The 19,315-nt window shown below is 50.3% G+C and overlaps 1 protein-coding gene across 2 annotated transcripts in view; it reads left to right on the forward strand.

Annotated features, from left to right (window-relative positions):
• Nucleotides 1–10,294: 10,294 nt before the first annotated feature.
• KCNIP1 (potassium voltage-gated channel interacting protein 1) overlaps nucleotides 10,295–19,315 on the forward strand; it is a 356,323-nt gene continuing 347,302 nt past the window's right edge. For both annotated transcript variants that reach the window (XM_059919626.1, XM_059919627.1), the window contains exon 1: nucleotides 10,295–10,564. In XM_059919626.1, the coding sequence (XP_059775609.1) occupies nucleotides 10,477–10,564 (88 nt within the window). In that variant the 5' untranslated portion in view covers nucleotides 10,295–10,476. The remainder of the gene's footprint in view (nucleotides 10,565–19,315) is intronic.

The following is a 19,315-nucleotide window of genomic DNA, read 5'->3' on the forward strand; positions in this document are numbered from 1 at the left end:
GGAAATAGCCCCTACTCAGCACTGCACCGACGCAAATACCCCAGTGTCTCCCTCCTGCCCACTAGCCGCCCAGGACTCTGCCGGCCCCACTGGGCACTGATGTAATTACCAATATGAGGATGAATATTTAAAGGGACTCTTATTTAACCGGTAAGTGCCTCCTCTCCAAGTTCCCTCCATCACTGCCTCTAGATGGATTTCTAGAAGGATTGTTCTGACTTAGACCCGGAGCTGCCTCTGGTTTGGCCTTGGTCATGTGACCATTCTCCCTGCTTTCTTGGTGGGTGGCCTTAAAGGTAGAAGGGACTGGTCAGTCTGGCCTGGCTGTGAATGTCAGGGTCAGCCCCTCTATTCTCCGTGACCGGATCTGGGGAAACAAGACTGTGACGGGTCCAGGGAGAGGGAGACAACCATAGAAGCAAATGGGACTGACCACCCATGACGAATTACCTCTTTACTATTTCTGACACCCGCCTTGGTGCCACAAAGGATTTGGGTCATTTGTGACAGTATATGTAGTAAAATATAAAACGCAAGTGACCCAAAATCTGAAGGCAGTGTAGAATTTGGGTTAAAAACGCAGGCTCTCCACTCTCATTGTCATTGGTGTGGGAGAGGCAGCCTCTCTATATGTGCAGGGCCCCCTAGAGTGACCCAGGACTGTTGTGATTTTAGCAACTGAAAGCAGCTGCATCCCTGGAAGCCCCTCAGTCCTGGGAAGCCAGGACAGTTGGTCACCCTGCCTGTTTAACACCAGAATCAATTCTGACAGTTGGGAGGTCTTATCCCCATTTTAAAGATAAGGAAATAGAGGCTCAGGAAGCTGGAATACCTGGCTTATGGGCACACACCTAATGAGTGGTTACGGTGGCAACTTAAGTTGAAGTCTCACGGGCTCCAAAACCCACGTTATCCATGGTGCTCTAAACCAGGCAAGATCCTGACCAGAGCAAAATTTCAAGCCTGTTTTGGTGAATTTATTCAAAAGAGCTTGGTGGCTGGAGGAACCCAGCTTGTCTCCATGAACAGTGGGGAGGTGGGCATTCTTCCTTGGGCTGCCCTTGGCACTGGGGATGGAGCAGAAGAAAACAGACCTGGTCCCACTGTCTGGGAGCTTGCAGACTGGGGGGACAGACATCAGGCAGACACGTATATAAAATAGAGGCAGGGAAGGCCAAGTGCCCTGAAGAAAGATACACACACACACACCTGCCCCCGCCGGGTAAGGGAATCGGTGGTCAGAGGGGCGCTTTCCCGATGGAGTTGTTGGAGGGACCTCTCTGCGGAGGTGACATGTGAGCAAAAACCTGAATAAGGTGAGAACAACTTTGTGTGAGTAGCGTTCCAGGCCGAAGGAGCGCAGTGCAAAGGCTCTGAGTCCAGAACATGCTTGGCCTGTGTGAGGAACAGCCAGGGGGCCAGCGAGGCTGGAAGGGAGTGAGCGAGGCAGAGGCTGCCAGGACCTTAACCCAGAGCCTTGCAGGGAGGCTGCTGGAGGGCTCAGGGCAGGAGAAAGACAGGACTGTGAACTGGAGGTGACAGAGATCAGCCCCTGCCCCCCACCGCAGTCTGAGCCACAGCAGCCGTGTCTCCATGGGCCCCTGCGATGTGGTCTCCTCTGGCCAGGTGGCTCAGGGTCAGGGCCACCGAAGTGGGGGATGAGGGTGGGGTGATGAGGAGTACCTTTCCCTGTGTCCCTGGTCGAGTGGCTCAGCTCCCTTGGTCTGCCTTCCTCCTTGTCTCAGCATCACTCCAGGGTCAGAGCCCTTTGTCCAGGCATCAAAGTTCTCAAGAAGCTCTCCGTGCCCAGCACTGTGCTGGGATCTGAGGGAGCATGGAGTACGCGTCAGGCCTGGGATAGAAATGTGAACAAAAGAGACACACTCTCCCTGTCCTCCGGGCAGCTTACATGCAGGGAGAGAGGCTGTCATTAAACCAACAGACACACAAAGGGGTCCACATTTATACGTGAATCAATACAACTGTGTATCCTAGGTGAGATGAGCTTGGAGAGATAAACAGTGGTGGGATCACGAAGGGCCTTGAAAGCACTGCCAAGCAGCGTGGGTGTGCTTTTGAAGGCAATGGGAAGTCATTGATGGAATGTAAATGAGGGGCTGACTAAGCAGATTCGCTGTGAGAAATGGGCCAATCGGAGAGGTACTAAGGAAGCAGAAGTGACAAGAATGGGTGATAGCTTGGATGGAACTAATGATGGCATGGCAAGTGGGGAAACTTGGGTAGTTTTCCCCCAAAATGGATGTCCACCAGGAACCTCAGGATGTGACCTTATTTGGAAATAGGGTCTTTGCAGTTGCAATTAGTTAAATTAAGTTGAGGTCATACTGGATTGGGACCATGGTCCAATGACTATTGTCCTCACAAGAAGAGAAAGCAGAGACACAGGAAGAAGTCCACGTGAAGATCAAGGCAAGGTTGAGAGGGATGTATCTACAAACCAAGGAATGCCCAGGATTGTTGGCAATCACTGGAAGCTAGGAGAGAGGCAAGGAGCGGATTCCCCCCTGAGCCTCCAGAAGGAACCAACCCTACCAACACCTTGATATCAAACTTCTGGGCTACAGAACTAAACTTTAGTGAGTGACTAAATTTCTGTTGTTTTAAGCCACCCAGTAGGAGGTAGTTTGTTATAGCAGCCACAGCAGACTAATACCGAGGGGAAAGAGGATGAGGGAGAAATCAAGAATGACTCCCAGTTTTGTGACCTGGGTGTCCTGGGAGGCTATGATGTGGTTTGCTGAGCTAAAGAATATGGGAAAAGCCATCTGGGCTATTTGCAAAGAGCAGGGCCCTGCCGACCCAGAAACAGGACAGGTATGTTTTGATGGGAACATAAGAATTAAAGAAGAATCCAGAATCACTTGTACCTAGGAATTGGGACCCCAGCCCTAAAATGTGCATTTTGTGAACCTGTGTCCAGGGCCTCTGGGACACAGTGGTGAGACACAAGGAGCCTGACTTATAGAGCTCTCTGTTGGTCAGCCTGGGGCAGCCAGACCACACCTGTGGCCTTTGGTATCCAGCTGAAACTGGCTCTTCTCTTTCCATGCTTACATAACACAGGGGGTCTGAGTCCGGTTCTGAGCATAGTACGCAAGGGTGGGGGTCAGGAGAAGACAGCACTGGGCCGGAAATGTCGATGGGTAGCAATGGGGTAGCATCTGGGGGCACCAGACGGAGAAGGGGTGGTTTCAAGGACCCCCTTGGTCTCTTCCCATCTTTTCCCTAGAAGCCTCTGCAGCTGCACAGTCCCCCTTCTCGCCAGTTGCATAGCAAAACCGCGGTTCCTCCAGCTCCGAGCCAGGCCCTGCAGACGTGCTGACACAGTTGAGGGCAAAGGGCATCAAGACCCCAACACGAGGTGCCCTGTCCTCAACACAAATGAGCCTGAGCAACTCCAGCCAACAGCACTCATGAATCTCCATCAGCTCTTAGGCATCATTTCTCATAATGATAACGGGGAGAGGACACGGAGCCCCACTGAGAACATGGAGGCCCTAGAGCAAGGTGAATCCCTCTCTGAGGACCGCACTTGCACAGAACGGATTTTTCTGAGACTCAGAGGGAAAAAAAAAAAAAAACTGATTTAATTCTGAGGAAATTGCCTTTTTTACCCACCTGTGTAAGCCTGTATTTAAATGCTAATATTTTTGGCCTGCTGGGATGCCACATTTATTTTCTTCCTAAGCAGCAACAAAAATCATTTATTTATGAGAATTCTAGCTCCTACCCTCTCTCCTGAGTTCCTTACTTTCATTTCCATCGGCGAGCTAGACTTTTCTCTCCCCAAGACAAATGGAATCTGTAACCATTTCATTCCCCAGACCTGATCCTCTTTGTACCCTTCCTGTTTCTGTTTCTAGGAACGCTGGTGGCTTTTGACACCCTCCCGTCCCTGAGACTTTCCTCTGATCAGTCACCAGTCCCATTGACTCTACCTCCTCCCCTGGAGTGAATCACTAAGTCGGCCTGAGCCTCCACTTCCCCATCTGTAAAATGGGTAAAATTAAATCATAATACCAACCTCATGAGTTTGTGACAAGACCCAGATAATCCAAATACAACCCCCAGCACAGAGTAACAAGTCATGGTGATTATAATGATCCTGACCCCCGTGGAATCTGCCCTTTTCCTCTTGGTGGTTGTCCTGTTAAGAGCTGTGCAGTGAGCTCTGAGAGGACTCAGTCCTTCTGATCAGAAAAACGCACACTGGTCACTATTTGCTTCAGAGTATTTTCCTCCTCTGAAATTCTCTACCTTATAAATTTGTTTGTTTGTTTTTTTATGGTCTGAGCACCCCTCCCCAACTCCACCTGGAAAATGCAATTTCCACAAGGGAAGGGATTTTGTCTTTTTGGCTGGCTCATCCCCAGTGCCTGGTACATAGTGGGATTCTAGAATTTTAGAAGGGAAGACACCTAGACTGTGCCGGTTATTAAGCTACTGACCCCCAGCTTCAAGGGCTCTCTTCCCTGCCCTGCTCCGTGATGCTGGGCTGGGACTCTGCAAGCCATATCTCTGCTTTGCCAGCAGTGCCAAGACAGGCTGTGCCATGGCGGAGAGGGAGGCTGCAGGCTGGAGAGGGGGCCTTGTCCCTTCCAGGCAGCTTCCTGCTCCTGCCCGTGTCCCCGCGGCCACAGTGCTTTACCCTAGCAGTGGCGGCAGCTTCCAGTTTCTGATATATACTTTTTTGAACTCCCAGAATCAACCTCATAGGTCTGCCTCAGAGATGCTAGCACCAGCCAGCCAGCAGTCCTTCCGCAAAGGTCTGAGTCTCACTGTCACAGAGTCCCTCCTCCAGGCTTCTAGGTCCTGAGGATGCCAGTTCTTTATGTTGTCACCCCTACCCCCAGCCCCAGCACTAGAGCAGGCAGCTGCTTCCTGCAGCTACCACCTCTGTGATGCCTCACTCTCCCCCTTTGCCTTTCCGGTCCTCCAATACCTGCTTAACACGTCCCTATATGAAATTCCCTCTGTTAAAATAGCTGGTGTGGCTTGTGTCTCCTGGCTGCTCTGTGACTGAATCTGTGCCTACTCTCCACCTCCCTCGCATCCCCACAGCCATGGCCGTGCAGGGAATTCCCTCCAGGATGAATGTCTCCATTCTCTCTCCACGATGTTTTAGGGATGGGGAGTTTATGATTTTAAGGGACAGCTGCTTTTTTCTTTTAATAGCGAGGCAAAACGCGTCTCCCTCACACTGCCAGTGGCTTTAATTTTGAACCCTGATGAGATACTAAATAAGTTTCCATGAATTTTCGAGTCAAATGTCAAATGGTCTTGACTCAAGATGGCTGTGTGACCATCAGCAAGTTACTTTCCTTCTCTGAGTCCTTCCTCACCTATAGAGTCGGTAACATAATAGTACCTGCCTCACAGAGTTATAAGGATTAGATCTGGGCAAAGTGAGTATTTAGAGCAGTCACCTGCATGTAGAAGGCATTCAATGAATCCTGCTGTCATCGTTATCATTGTGAGGACAGCCTCTCCACCCTCTAAAGAATAGCATGTTTGTCCTGTCTTAGCCTTGCACTCAGAGAGGTCAGTGTACTTTCCTGGGCCCAGACGCCATCTGGAGCCCCCATCTGCCTCTCCTCCTTCTCCCTGGAACTAGTTTGTGAAGATTCCCATAAACAGTTTCAGGTGGAGAGATAAGTGTCTTCCCGAGTTCCTTTGGCTAACGCACACTGGTACAAGGAGGCTGACTAATTATAAGCCTGCTGACGGTTTAATTTCCCTGGAGCCACGTGAATACCATGTGGCCTCTTCTGTTCCTTGTTTTCAGAATACCGTGTTTCTTGAGCAGAGAAGGATCCTCTCCTATACTCTCCTATCATGAATTTAATAGAGGCACAACCTGCCTTCCTTCGCTGGGAATTTTCTTGGCACACTAAACACCTTGCCCACGTTCCTGGGGGTTTTGCTGTGTGATATTTTGGATGCTGCCGACCCTCTCTGGGCCTGAGTCATTTATTTAAGACTGAGGGTTCAGATACTTGATGCCTTGCTGTGTTCAGAGGAGGATCTGAAATGCTTAGTGTTTGAGTTACTACTAGGGGAGATTAAAACTTGGAGCCCTGCTCCACGATTTCCAGTGACCATGAAGCTTCACCTACACAGCATGAATTCTTTTAGGGGACGGGGCAGGAGTGGTGGCACCACCAACAACAGTGGCAGTAGTAGGAGCAGCAGTAATGACCTTTGCCCCTGACAAAGTGGTTTAGTATGCCAGAAGCTAAATTAATCACATTGATTTCATTTAAATCTCCCCCAAACTTTAGGAGGTAAGAATTGTTCTTCCCATTTTACAGATGAAAAAACTGAGGCTCTTTGGCTTGCTCCAACAATTGCTAAACTGCAGACCTTAGGCTCTCAGGTCTGTCGTTGGCTTTTGTACTTGCTGTTCCTCAGCCCTAACAGTTATTACCTCAGGAAGCTGTATGGCTGGTTTGGAATCTCTGCTTAAGTGTCATTTTAATAGAGAGAAGACTTCCTCGATGACCCTATAAAATAGGAGCTCCTGTCACTCTTATCCACTTAGTCAGCTTTCTTTTTCTTCGAAGCACAATCGATATATGCACATATTGGTTGACTGCGTCTGTCCTTCCACCACATGAATGGGAACTTGACAAGCACAGGACTTTTTCTGTTTTGTCCATCACTGTATATTCAATGGCTGGAGCAGAGGTCATGGTAACAGTGTTTTCAACATATATGGGTGTAGAATGAACGAGTGATTAAAGGTGCAAAGATCCATGGTCTTAACCATTATCTGTCTTGCTTGGAGGAGTTATGAGATACTTGTTTATAAGATTGGCCCGATCCTTCAAACAGTAGGTGCCGTTGCTTCTTTACCCCTGTGTGTTCAAATGTTGGGATTCCAGATTCCTGAGCTGGAGCCCAAATACGAATCCCCTCCGGAGATCTCCCGTCATCCCCAAATAGACGCTGCTGACAGCCTTCCAGAAGTTCCTCCTCCAGCAATATTCCTGGCCAGGTTTCCAGCCGAAAGACCAAGTTCAGGGTCAGCTAACGTCACTAAAGTCACAGCCTTTGTTTTTTTGGCTTCTCAATTTTCAGTGTCCTTCCCTTGTGTGGGATGGAAGAGAGAAGCAACTGGGTGTAGCTGAGAGTTCCATGTCCTACGAAGTGAATTCTGCATTCAGAGGGCAGGACTCTCCTTGGCAAAACGGTCAGGTGGGTACCACATGCTCTTTTTTTTTTTTTTTTTTTTTTTTTTTTAGTTCTTTTTTTATTTTATTTTTTTTTTTTTTTTATTTATTTTTTTTCACACACACACACTGTATTTTATTTTTACAAGAGGTAAATCGACTGACACCAAGCATTGTACATGGATGACCACAACAAAAGCAACAATGATTGCAATTACCAAACATGAAACACACTCATACTATGTCATAGTATTGACATTCAGTCCAGTAATCCTCCACTGTAACAGCTCCTTTACTTTGCAGTGAAAATTGATTTGTATATTCTTTGCCTCTGAGTCCTTGTGGAATTTTTTTTTTTTTTTTTTTTAAATTCAGACAGAAAGTCACAAAAATTATACTCATCCTCATCAGTTCACTCAGTCCCATGTAATTAATTTTTTTTTTCATCTTGATCTTTTGTTAGCACTTTTATGAGTTCATCAGTTTTTCATTAGAGTTCTGAAAATGCTTATTCATTCAGTTCAGCAGTACAGTCCGTTACCAGAAACCTGTACTTGTCAGAGTCTTTTCCATGTATTTCTTGAAGATGAAACCCTTTTATAGGAACATATTTGCAAAATCATCAGAGTACACCCAGAACTGTCTGTAAATGACAAAAGACTTAAAAATGACCACGGTTAAAGATTTGATGACAGTTCATAATAATGCAGTTGACAAGAAAATTAGTTATTTCTGAGATATACATTTTAAAGTAATAACTAGGATTATTACTTATAACATTATACCTTTCCATACAAGTACAAATATAAGATTTTTAGAAATTTCATGTAATGTCTGAAACATTTATATTAACATATTTCCATACATATTTCCATACAAATACAAATATGATTTTTAGAAATTTCATGTAATGTCTGAAACATTTATATTAACATATTTCCATACATATTTCCATACAAATACAAATATAAGATTTTTAGAAATTTCATGTAATGTCTGAAACATTTATATTAACATATTTCCATACAAATAACCCAATGAAAGTTTAGTATTAGTTGTTTTGTTTGTTTTTTTATACTGCAGGTTCTTATTAGGCATCAGTTTTATACACATCAGTGTATACAACCACATGCTCTTTTAATCTTTCTCTAATCCTTCTCCTCCTCCTTGGTGCCCAGGTAGTGCTGCCCTTGGCCGGCTGCTTGCCTACCTGGTGATGTTTCACACCCCAGTTCTTTCCTCTTTCTTCTCCATCTCTACGTGCCCTGCATCTCCATCCCACTAAGATTCTGCAAAGTGAGCCAAGTTCATTGGATAAACGATTCTTGACAAGGGCTTCACATCTGATGATGAGTCCACTCCACCGTTAGGTCCAGGAGGGCACCGACCATGTCTATCTAGTGTGCCCGGCTCAGCATTTTCTACATCCTGGGCCCTCAGTGCTTCCTGCACCCAGGCTGCTCAGCCCTTTTCTACAGACTGGGAGTTCAGTAAGTACTGGATATATGAGCAAGTGTACAAAAGAACAAGTGCCATTAACATTCCCAGGTACCATATGCCTTTTAACTGGGACCTTCAATACCTTAAGACAAAGAGTGAATAACATGGCAGTTTCAAACCTTAAGACATCAAACGCAAGGGGGTATTTTCCTCCAGGGCTCCTTTCTGTTGTATGTGTTGTGACTCATAACCATGCCGGTGAGTCAGGGAGCGCAGGCCACTTTGGGGCTTGGAGAAAGGCTCTGTGCTAGTGGGCTGTCTCCTGGGTCTGTTCGTGGAATTGAAATTTGTTGGTGAACTGAGGGCTGAGGTTCGTTTCAAGATTCATTTCCACGTGACTCGCAGAAGATGGGAAAGAAACTAGACCCGGAGCATGAGTTCTGGCATATGTGGCATTTTATCAACGGGTGGTCTCCCTTCTCTGGCTCTTAAGCAATCTAGTGCTCTCAAACATCCCAGAGAAACAGATAATAGACAAGCCGATGGAGAGGAAGAGAGAGACATTCCCAGGGCATGGTTTAGTTCAATGCCAGGTGGATTTCATATCTGCTGTTCAAATGGAACCACGGTGCATTGGTGGGTGATACCCATGGTGATGGCCCATGGGGACCCTTTAAATCACCAGGGAAAGTAAAGTGGGGATGTCATGGGGGAGGTTCACGGCCCTGTGTAGAGGGTGGGATGAGATGTCCCCCTGAAGTTCCATGCAACCCACAGAGTCTATGGTACTGAACAGCAGCCAGATTTTTTATTAAGCAATAGTTGGGGTTCATATTTGCATACTACCGTGCAGTTTTACTTCTAAGAGTATTGTACTGTAGTCAGATTGTTTGAATTTCGGTCATTCCTTTATGGCATCTCCGAGGAGTACTTTCTTCGTCAAGAAAAGCCCTAATTGCACTCCTCTGCTGTCCTGATGAGAGAGCACAGACTCTTAGCTGCTCTGTAGGGGTGGGAGCTGGAGTTGAACAGCCGACTTTGAGTGGGTGTGTGTTGGGGTGGAGGGCGGGGCACCTGGATCCGGGAAGCAGCAGAGGCATTGACTTTCCAAATCAACGGAGGCAGACAGCCCCTGCTGCTGGTGCCAGGGAGCTGCACAAGCCAGCTCCCCCAGGGCTCCCCACTCAGCCCGACTTCTCCTTGATGCAAACCAGGCCGCTCAGAAGCTGCCTGCAAACTTTCCACTGAGCGCAAAGCAGTGGTCTCCTGCTCTGGAGGGAAGTCCTCCCAGATCCCGATCAAGGCACGGCACAGAAAATTGGTCTATTAGATTAACCAGGAAGGAAAGAGCGGGAGAGCGAACCGGGAGGCTGTGGATTGGAGTGCTTTTGCGTGGCAGTCCCCTCCCTCCTGACTCGAGTATTAATTGCTACATTACCACTGCCATGTAAGAAAGACAGTCAGCAAAGCCTGGGAGAGCTCCAGCTCCTCCCTCCCTGCGCTGCCCAGCTTCACCCTCCTCCTCCGTCCCCTCAGAGCGCCCTGTGCCCTGGCAGTGCTGCCCCAGCCCTGACATCCTGAGATCCTCCTGTGGCGAGGACTTGGGTGGACAGCGGGAGGGGGTGGAGGGAGGCAGGAAGGAAGGGAGCAGTTATCGTGCCCTGCAGGCTCTCTGGATGCAGAAGCCGGACTCACTGCAGAGGCAGCTGTGCTGTTCCCGTAGCTTCTGGGGTGCGTCCTTCTCTCAGGGTTCGCCCAGGCAGGCTCCAAGTTCCAGGGGCACGCAAGGTGGGTGCCTTCCCTTCTGGGTGCTGACAACAGAGCCTGCCTTCCCTCTGCCACCATGAGCGGCTGCTCCAAAAGATGCAAGCTTGGGTTCGTGAAATTTGCCCAGACCATCTTTAAGCTCATCACTGGGACCCTCAGCAAAGGTAGGGAGCCTGGCCTTGACCCTCGTTTTCTGTATTGGTGTGGTCTGGCTGGTCAGAGTGCCTTGGTGCGGTAAGTGTGGCCATTCCCGTGCGCCTGGGTCTCAGAGGAAGCTGGGGAGAAATCGGGGGCTGGATTTCAGGGTTGCTGACAACCTGGGTCCTGGCCCCGAGCAGGCGGGCACCAGGCCAGGGAGCTCAGGCGGCTGTAATTGCCTGGAACTTTGGAAATGGGTTTGGCAGTGTGTGGCTGATTGGTTCCAGGCGGGCAGAGGGACAGAACCCTTCCCAGAGCCCTAGAAGCAGCTTAGCATGACTAGAGTTTCAAGAAGTTATCCACGGAGTGTTGTGCCTTGTTGATAAAAGAGAGATTTGATGCAGTGGGCTGTGAGTAATTCTGCAGAACAGAGAGGCTGGAGGGGGCCAGCAGGAGGTGGCTCTGGGGCTGGAATCCACCGTGCACTGGTGAATACAGGATCTATATCAGCTCTGGGTCTGATGTCAGGAGCCAAGAGCTTCCTCTCATTGGGTTCCAGGGTCTTGCGTTTCTGGGGCTTTGTTCATCATTCCTTTGCTTTTTTTGGATCCCTGTCCCTCTGCATCTCCTACCTATGCCCATTCCCCAAGAACAGGGGTGGCAGGGAGTTTTCAGGTCTGACTGCCTGGGTAGCCCAGAAGGTATGGTTGTGGACCAGAACTAGGACTGCACGTGTGCAATTCAGCCCCAGGATGCAGAGGGGAGGCTAACTTCTCAGGGGGCGTCCCTGTCTCTGGGGCCCCATGTTACACTCTGTACCAAGGAGTGTGAGGGACTCAGAGACACTCTGGCAAACTTTCTGGAGATAAAACTTAAAGAGAGAGCAGCAGCGAGATGTGGTTGCACTGGCTGAAAAAGCGACTTTAAATATCCATGCCCTTCGTTCAGGAGGAAAGATTCTTTGGGGGAGATGCACTGGAAGCGGCGGGCAGGGTATTTGGGGAAGGAGGGAGGCCCACATACCCCTGATCGGGGATTTTTTTTAATGACAATGAGAGGGCTTCCCTGGTGGCGCAGTGGTTAAGAATCCGTCTGCCAATGCAGGGGACACGGGTTCGAGCCCTGGTCCAGGAAGATCCCACGTGCCACGGAGCAACTAAGCCCGTGCGCCACAACTACTGAGCCGGCACTCTAGAGCCCGCGAGCCACAACTACAGAAGCCCGTGTGCCTAGAGCCCGTGCTCCACAACAAGAGAAGTCACCGCAATGAGAAGCCCACGCACCGCAACAGAGTAACCCCTGCTCACCGCAACTAGAGAAAGCACGCACGCAGCAAGGAAGCCCCAACGCAGCCAAAAAATAAAAAGTGACAATGAGAGAATATAAAGGCTGTGTATGGCCATCTCTAATGAGCTGGTTCAGGTCCCCGGCTGCCCGGCGGGTCCAGCATGATGAAATTGTAAGGTGGGTATGGGAGAAGGAATGATGAGATTTTGCTTGTCTCCTTTCTCTGGCCCTTTCATAGCTCCTGTTCTGTCCCCATTGCACTTCTGAAATAGGGCACTGCCCCTGCAGGAAGCTCAGGTGGGTTGAATGCCCAATGCTAAGGGTCAGGCTGCCAGGCAGAATTACTAGGGGCTCCAAGTGGGATAGACTGAGGTGAGGCGGAGAGAGCAGAGGACTTAGGGGATCGTGCAGGGTTCCCGCATTCAATCCTCTCCGCAAGGATCCCGGGATCTCAGGGCGTGATGCGTGAGGGGCAGCGTCCTATCCCAGTCGCTACTTCCCAGAAATAGAATGCAAAGAGCTTTGGCCTGAACTTAGGAAACCTAGGTCTCAACCCCAGCTTCGCTCCCTGTGCAAGTCACAGCCTTGCTGAGCCTCGGTTTCCTCATCTGTAAAATGAAGCTAACCTATCCACCTCCCAGCCCTGTTTCAAGGATCCAGGGACGCTGAGACACGGGATCCCTTTACGGAGTGTGTTGCAGTGACCCCACATGAAGGAGAGGTCAGGGACTGAGACGGGCATGGGTCTGGAGAGGGTGACCCAGGCCAACCCCTCTGCCTGCCCAGGGTCAAAATCTCTTTAATGTAGCCGACGGCAGGCAGGTCTGTACACTCCAGGCAGGGGGAGAGAGATCACAGAGGACATAATGCCTCAAGAGGGGGTGAGTGTGAGCAGGTGAGGTCAGTCAGGGAGAGAGAGTGTATGCAAAAGTGTGTGTGTGTGTGTGTGTGTGTAAGAGAGAGACAGAGAGATTAAGAGAAAGGGTGGACGGCTATTTGAATAAATGAGGAGGATGATATTTTTGTCTGCATATTTGCCCACAACCATCCACTTGACATTCATTTACTGAGCACCTGCGCTGCGCCACACTCATTAGACACTGGACATATGGATGAATAGGACTCGAGCCCTCCGTCAAGAAACGTGCATTCCAGTGGGAGCACAGACCAAAGACACAGACCCCATGGGGACATCACTCTGAGTGCTGAGAAGGAGGGAGGCATAGGGGCCAAAGGGCACAGAGAAGAATAGTCTGAGCAGGTGAAGAGGCTCCTCCAAAAGTGGCATCTAAACTGAGCCGAGCAGGAGGGCCAGGGCTGGGCAGTGGAAGGAGGTTGGTGCTGGCAGAGGGAGCAGCATTAGAGCGTCAGCCTTTGCAGAGAAACCAGCCAGTGGGTCAGGACGGCCCCCTCTCTCTGCTCAGAATCCCGGAGACTAAGATCCGTGTGACACAGAAAGGGCTCCACAGGGACCGGTAGTGGGGACCGAGTGGCCGCCTGGACTCCTTCCGACCTGCTTCACTACTGAGTTTTCTCAGACTCATGTGAGAGGCGACCCACGGCAGCCATCAGGGCACGATCATGCCTCCTGGCTCCACAGAGGGCACCAAGAGTTTACACAGCCCTGGCTCTGCGCCAGGCACAGGATGGGAAGCCAGTGTTCTGCCCAGCCCAGGTGTTCAATAAATATTTTTAAAATAAATGACCAAGAGAGCAGAGCCAAGCCTAGAGCAGGAGAGTGGAGAACAGTCTTTCTAATGTATAGACCGGCCCTAGGTGAATTTAGATTACACCCTACGTGGACACATGACATTTGCCTAACGATTTCTGGTTTCCATTGTGATTTCACTTATTCATTATTCATCACACTGAGTCCTAGATTTGCAATAATCCAACCTTTAGAAGAAGTATTTCTCTTTGCTCCTTTCGGGATTGAGGAATGTAAAGATTCCATAGGACCAGGTACCTCCTGCTGGTCCTGGGGGCAATTTATTGTTTCTTACCTGCCTTGGGAATAACTGGGGAACAGGGAGGGCCCATGCTCACCCCCTCTGTGTCCTGCCTGCTCCTGTCCTGGCCACCTCCCCCTGATGCCAGCAATGCCCCGTTTCACTGGTCTCAGCTGCCAGTGGCCCAGATTTCTCACGGAGGTCCTTTTCAGAGATCAGGTCCTCCCCCTTGACTTTGACTGTTTCCTTCATAGCTCTGATCACAATATGTGATCCGTGTCTCTTTTAGGAACATGTTTGCTTAAGGCCGTCTTCCCCACTTGACTTAAGCTCTATGAGGGCAGGGCCCACGCGCATTTTTACTCACCACTGTAGCCGGAGCTACGCATCCAGGGCCCAGCCCAGAGTGAGTGCTCTGCCAATAGCATTAAATGAATGAAGCAGCGCTACGTGGCACCCTGAGACGATGCTTGTACTAGCCTGAGCTTCTAGGAAGCCCCGTGCACACGCCTGTCCCAGAGGTGCTCAGTCTATGGTCAGAGGGTGAGCCTCCAGCCAGACAAATCATTCAGAACCGTGCCTGAGCTTCTTAGGGTCTTGGGAAGGGCATTTAAATGGTCAGAAGAGGGGAGGTTGTGTGTGTTTGGGGGATGGGGGAGTGTCCTAGCACCCTCGCTCCTGCCCCTTCAGCTCTACTTTGATTTGTTTCACATACTCGACTTCTCTGAAATTTAACAAACGAGTTTAAAAAAGGTTTAAAAAAAAAAAAGCTTAAAAGAAGTTTGCAAACAAATTATGCAGTGGCAAAGGCAACTGGTTGCCAGACTAGGACATCTTGGGTTCTCTGCATACTGGCTGGGGAACCTCGTGCCAGGTCCCTTACCTCTCTCTGGCCTCAGGTACCTAATCTATAAAATGGAATCGTAAATGCCCTCCTTACGGGACTTAATGAGATTGTGTATGTAAAGCTTCCTGCGCTAATAAGGACCTACTGTGTAGCACAGGGAACTCTACTCCATACTCTGTGATGGCCCATATGGGAAAAGCATCTAAAAAAGAGTGGATATATGTATTTGTACAACTGATTCACTTTGTTGTACAGCGGAAAGTAACACAACATTGTAAATCAACTATACTCCGATAAAAATTAAAAAAAAAAAAAAAGATACCCGCATAATAAGTCCTGAGGCAACGCTCCGTGGGGCTGCTACAGTGATTAGCTGGTACTCTCGGGGCTGTGAGCATCTTGAGGCAGAGACTTCTCACTCACTGCTTGTTCCTTGAGCCCCTGACACAGACTCTGAGAGCAGCTTCTCGTCTCCAGCACTTTCGCTGCTTCCCCTTTGCTGAACTTGCTTTCCTAGGGCTCCACCCTGTGCTGAGACTGACACGCGAGCCACTTTCCACGCCTGATTCCCTGATTAGGAGTTAGGAGTGTGACTCCCAGAGCCAGGCCCTCCCCTGCCCTAAAGAAGAACTTACCAGAAGCTCAGCTCCTGCCTTGGATGCCCAGTTACACCAGGCTTTGAGGAACGTGTCTCCTCCTTCCTGCGCAGCTAGCTCCCCAGCCCTGGCAGAGACCCCGGGGCTGGGGGCGGGGGCTGGGGAGGTTTAAGCCCATTTCCTTTTGCATTTTGGGGAACCCATCCGTCACCCCAGGCGCAGATGGCAAAGCCAACGCAAAGCAGGAGCGAGAAATCCAATCCAGGAGAGCTTCTAGTTGTCCTGGCCACCCGCGTAGCTGCGGGGTTGGAAGGGGGGCGGTGATGACCGTGTAAGATTTATCTCAAGAACCTTGCCCTAGAGCCCCAGCTCCCCCTCCCTCCCCGCCCAGGTCGGTTCTCTGTGTGCTAGGCAAGACCTCAGCTTCAGACCCATCGGAGACAAGCCGTTCCTCTTGCCTCCCCGCCCCACTGCTGTTCAGGAGCCTCAAGAAACTGACCTTGAATGTGGGGAGGGCTCTGCCCTCAGGCAGACTGGGCTGGAGTCCCAGCCCTGTGGTCCACCAGCTGTGTGAGCTTGGGTGAGTTGCACAACCTCCCAAAACCAAGGTTCTTCCCTGATCATTGGAGATAATAGCAGTATCAACCACGCAAGGCTGTTTTCTAATTTAACAAGGATAATACAAGTCACAGGCTGGCAGCAAGCAGGTCAAGAGGGGACCCTGCACTTGCAGGGAGCTGAGCTCCTTAAACTGCATGCCCTAGGCACCTCTCTTGCCTTGCCCCATCCTGACCCTGGAAGTAGGCATTGCAATCTCCATTTTAATTGTTTTAAGGAAACGAACCTTTAGCTTAGCCAGGTCGCCCAGCTGGCAATGAGTGGCAGGGCTGGAAAAGAACCTGAGTTCTACTGGGGTCAAGACCAGGTGCTTGCCTCTCCACTGGGCTGGAGAGGATGCCCCTGAGGGCTTTGCTCCCCACCTTGTCACCGGCAGAGTGCCACCAGCTTCCCACTAATTTTGTAGGTGGGTTTGTCAGAAATGGTTGTACTTGCTGGGTTGTTTCAGTGCAGCCACCTGTCTTGCAAGGGGTTGGGACAAATTCCGTTATGTGGCATGACCTGGGTTAAGGAATAAGCTTGATGGGGAAAGGGAACGCCCCACAGGCCAAGGTCAGCAAGACAGACCCATGCGTGCTCTCCTGGAGGCACTAATCACCTCTGGGACAGGTGTGCTGGGGCCCAGACCCCTGCTGTCTCAAGCTCCTCACCCATGAGGGGCCCTCCCTCACTGCGCTCCATTCTTATAGGGTAAGTGTGAGAAATTGTCTTGCCAGTGGAGAAATACACAAGTTTTAGGGCACCAGGCAGTCTAGAATTACTAGAATTGTCTAAAAAAAGCAATGACCTTGACTCTGGGGATCTTGGAACCTGTGAGATGTGACAGTGCCCTCTGCCAGAAGGAGGGCACCTCCTGCCTCCTGAGCAGCTCAGCTTGTGTGCACTTCTCTTTGCTGGGGAAGGTAGAGTCTCCACCAGTCCGGGCCCCAGCTGGCTTGCTGTCCTGGCCATTCAGGCGAGCAAAGGGCTCATGTTAGCTCAGCCCCCTCCCTGGTTGCAACTGGGAACCTCTGAGTGCTTGTGCCTTGTCATAGGCAGAAAGTTCCAATATTCTGGTCCATTCCTGCCTCTCCAGTCCCAAGCCAGAGCCTGCCAGGGTGGGCAGTGTGCTCACTTTGGCTCTCCCATGTCCAGTAGCCCTCATCCCAGCCTACAGGTCTCTTGTCCTTGCCCCTCTGTAGCAGACCCATCACTCCCTGATTCATTTTTGCTGACCAGGAGCTCTCTGGGGTCCCTGTAGTCCCATAGCAGAGGAAACAGAGGAAGATGGGACCTCCGCCACCTGCCAAGGCTGTCCCTCTCTGGGGCCACTGGTCCTTTCTTCCAAATGACACCAATACCAGGCAGAAATAATTTGTTCAGCTGCTTATCCTAGCCCTGCTGCACAGACATCCTATTAACTCTAGGACCACGGGGGACCGGCTGGTTTGTTCCAAATTAAAAGTAGCTGGAAATGGGCCCCTCTGGCAGACGGGAGGGCTGCAGTACAAACACACTGGGTGGAGTGGATCAAATCAGGTCTTAATCAGCCTTTGGAGGCCCAGAGGTCCCTGGCCCTGCCAGTGTGACCCTCACCTTCCCCATTCTTCTTAGGATTCCAGAATCTTCCAGGCCACAGAATCTTCCCCAGACCACCTCTCTCATCAGACCGCAAGTCCCAAGTCCCAGACAGCTGTTGATTCCTGAGAGCGGACGTGGTCATGTGAGGCAGCCATGGGCGGCAGGAAGGTGCAGGGCAAGCAAGGGCACAGCTCTGGAGCCAGACAGTCCTGGGTTCAAATCCTGCCACTTTCTGGCAGGATAGCCAGGGACAAGCCATGTGCCACCTTGAGTCTGTGTCCTCCCCTGGGAAATGGGGCCAGTAATTCCCTCCTCATGGGGCTACGAGGAGATGGTGCACGTGGCATACCCAGCACCCAGCACATAACAGCTGCCCAGGAAAAGCCAACTTCCCAGCCTTCTCTTCTTTTCATGCAATTAAACCTCGGACTCGTAGCCAGCAGAAAGGAGGCAGAGCCGAAAGAAACAAGGCTATGAGTCAAGTCTTCTTCCGGCTCTTCTCTAGATGTACAGCTCCTTCAAAGTTGCCCCCTCCACGCCCAGTCACTCTCAATTACATCTTCCGTAATCGGGAACTTGTCAACAGTGGAAATTATCCTTTTCATTTAGTGGTTTTTGTTTTTATTGACCATCCCCTTGCCCCTGTGAGAACATGGGCACTCACTGCATGGGGCTTATTGGTGATGCCTTGAGCACCAGATGGATGTTGAATAAATGATGACTAATCACGTTTCCTGCCCAGCAACATCAGGCTGTGAGACTGGAGTCCCTTTTTGAGGCCTGGGCTTTGTCAGGCTGATTCAGAGGCCTCCACGCCCCATCTCCCTGTTCTGAATTTCTATGCAGGAGTTTGACAGAAGCCACCAGCCACAGTGACCTTGATGAGATGAGAGATCAGTGCAAGCTAGACCAGGGGCCTGGTCATTCTCCCATCCCAGTTCTCCAGTGCTCTGTGGGATGGCCCTCGCTGCCCGCCCACTACAGCTGGCCAGATGCGCAAAGGGGAGGTCGGGTTCCTCCTCAGTGTCCATCTGCGCCCCAACTGGAAGGGCAGGAGGGAGGACCCAGGCTCTGAGGGCCCCACTGGAGGGCAGGGAGTTGTGCAGAAGAAGCAGAGATGAGGAACTTGTACAGGCACCCCAGGCCATCTGGATGCAATGGAAGCCAGGACTCCAGGAAGAGACATGAGGAAAAACGTTTACCATTGCCAGTGATCCCACTCCCTGTACTCCTCAGAGTCTGGAGGCGGAAGAAAGCCTTCCTCCTGTTGGGATGAGGGCAGGAGGACCATGAACTTAAAGCACACCATGGTCCTCTCTTCTTGAAGCCATCGTGTTCCTTCTCGTGGTCTTAGAACTACAAAGAGCAGCAGATTGGGAGCTGGGCCTTCGATTCCAGACCCTTCCCTTCTCTGGGCCTCTGTTTCTTCATCACTAAAATGAGGGAGTTGCTAGCTTCAAGCGTCCCTTCCAGTTTTGGAATTCTAAGATTTTATAGCAATCATTGCAACACTACGCATGGCACCTGCTCTGTGCCCGACATTGCTCTTAGCACCGCACACACAATTTTATTTAATACGCACAAGAACCCTAGAAGGTGGAGAGCTCTCGTTAACCCAATTTATAGATAAGAAGTTCTGAGCTTCAGGACGGGAAGGGACCTGGCTCTGGGTCACACAGCCAGCTCGGGACAGAGCCAGAATTGGAAGTCAGGCTGTCTGTCTCCAAGTTCCAGTTTTACTTCCTATATGATGCTCCCTTCATTTCTAAAACTCAGACCCGGCCTAGGAAAGTAAAAAAGACAAAACTGGTTCTTCCCCAGCTTGACCAAGAGGCAACACATGCTTTTATTTGAGAAATCAAGGTTTCAAGGCCTCCATTCTGACCGAAGCAGCACAGCTTGGAGGATTCTGCTGAGTCC

The sequence above is a fragment of the Balaenoptera ricei genome, chromosome 3, assembly GCF_028023285.1.
Source record: "Balaenoptera ricei isolate mBalRic1 chromosome 3, mBalRic1.hap2, whole genome shotgun sequence".
Lineage (NCBI taxonomy): Eukaryota > Metazoa > Chordata > Mammalia > Artiodactyla > Balaenopteridae > Balaenoptera > Balaenoptera ricei.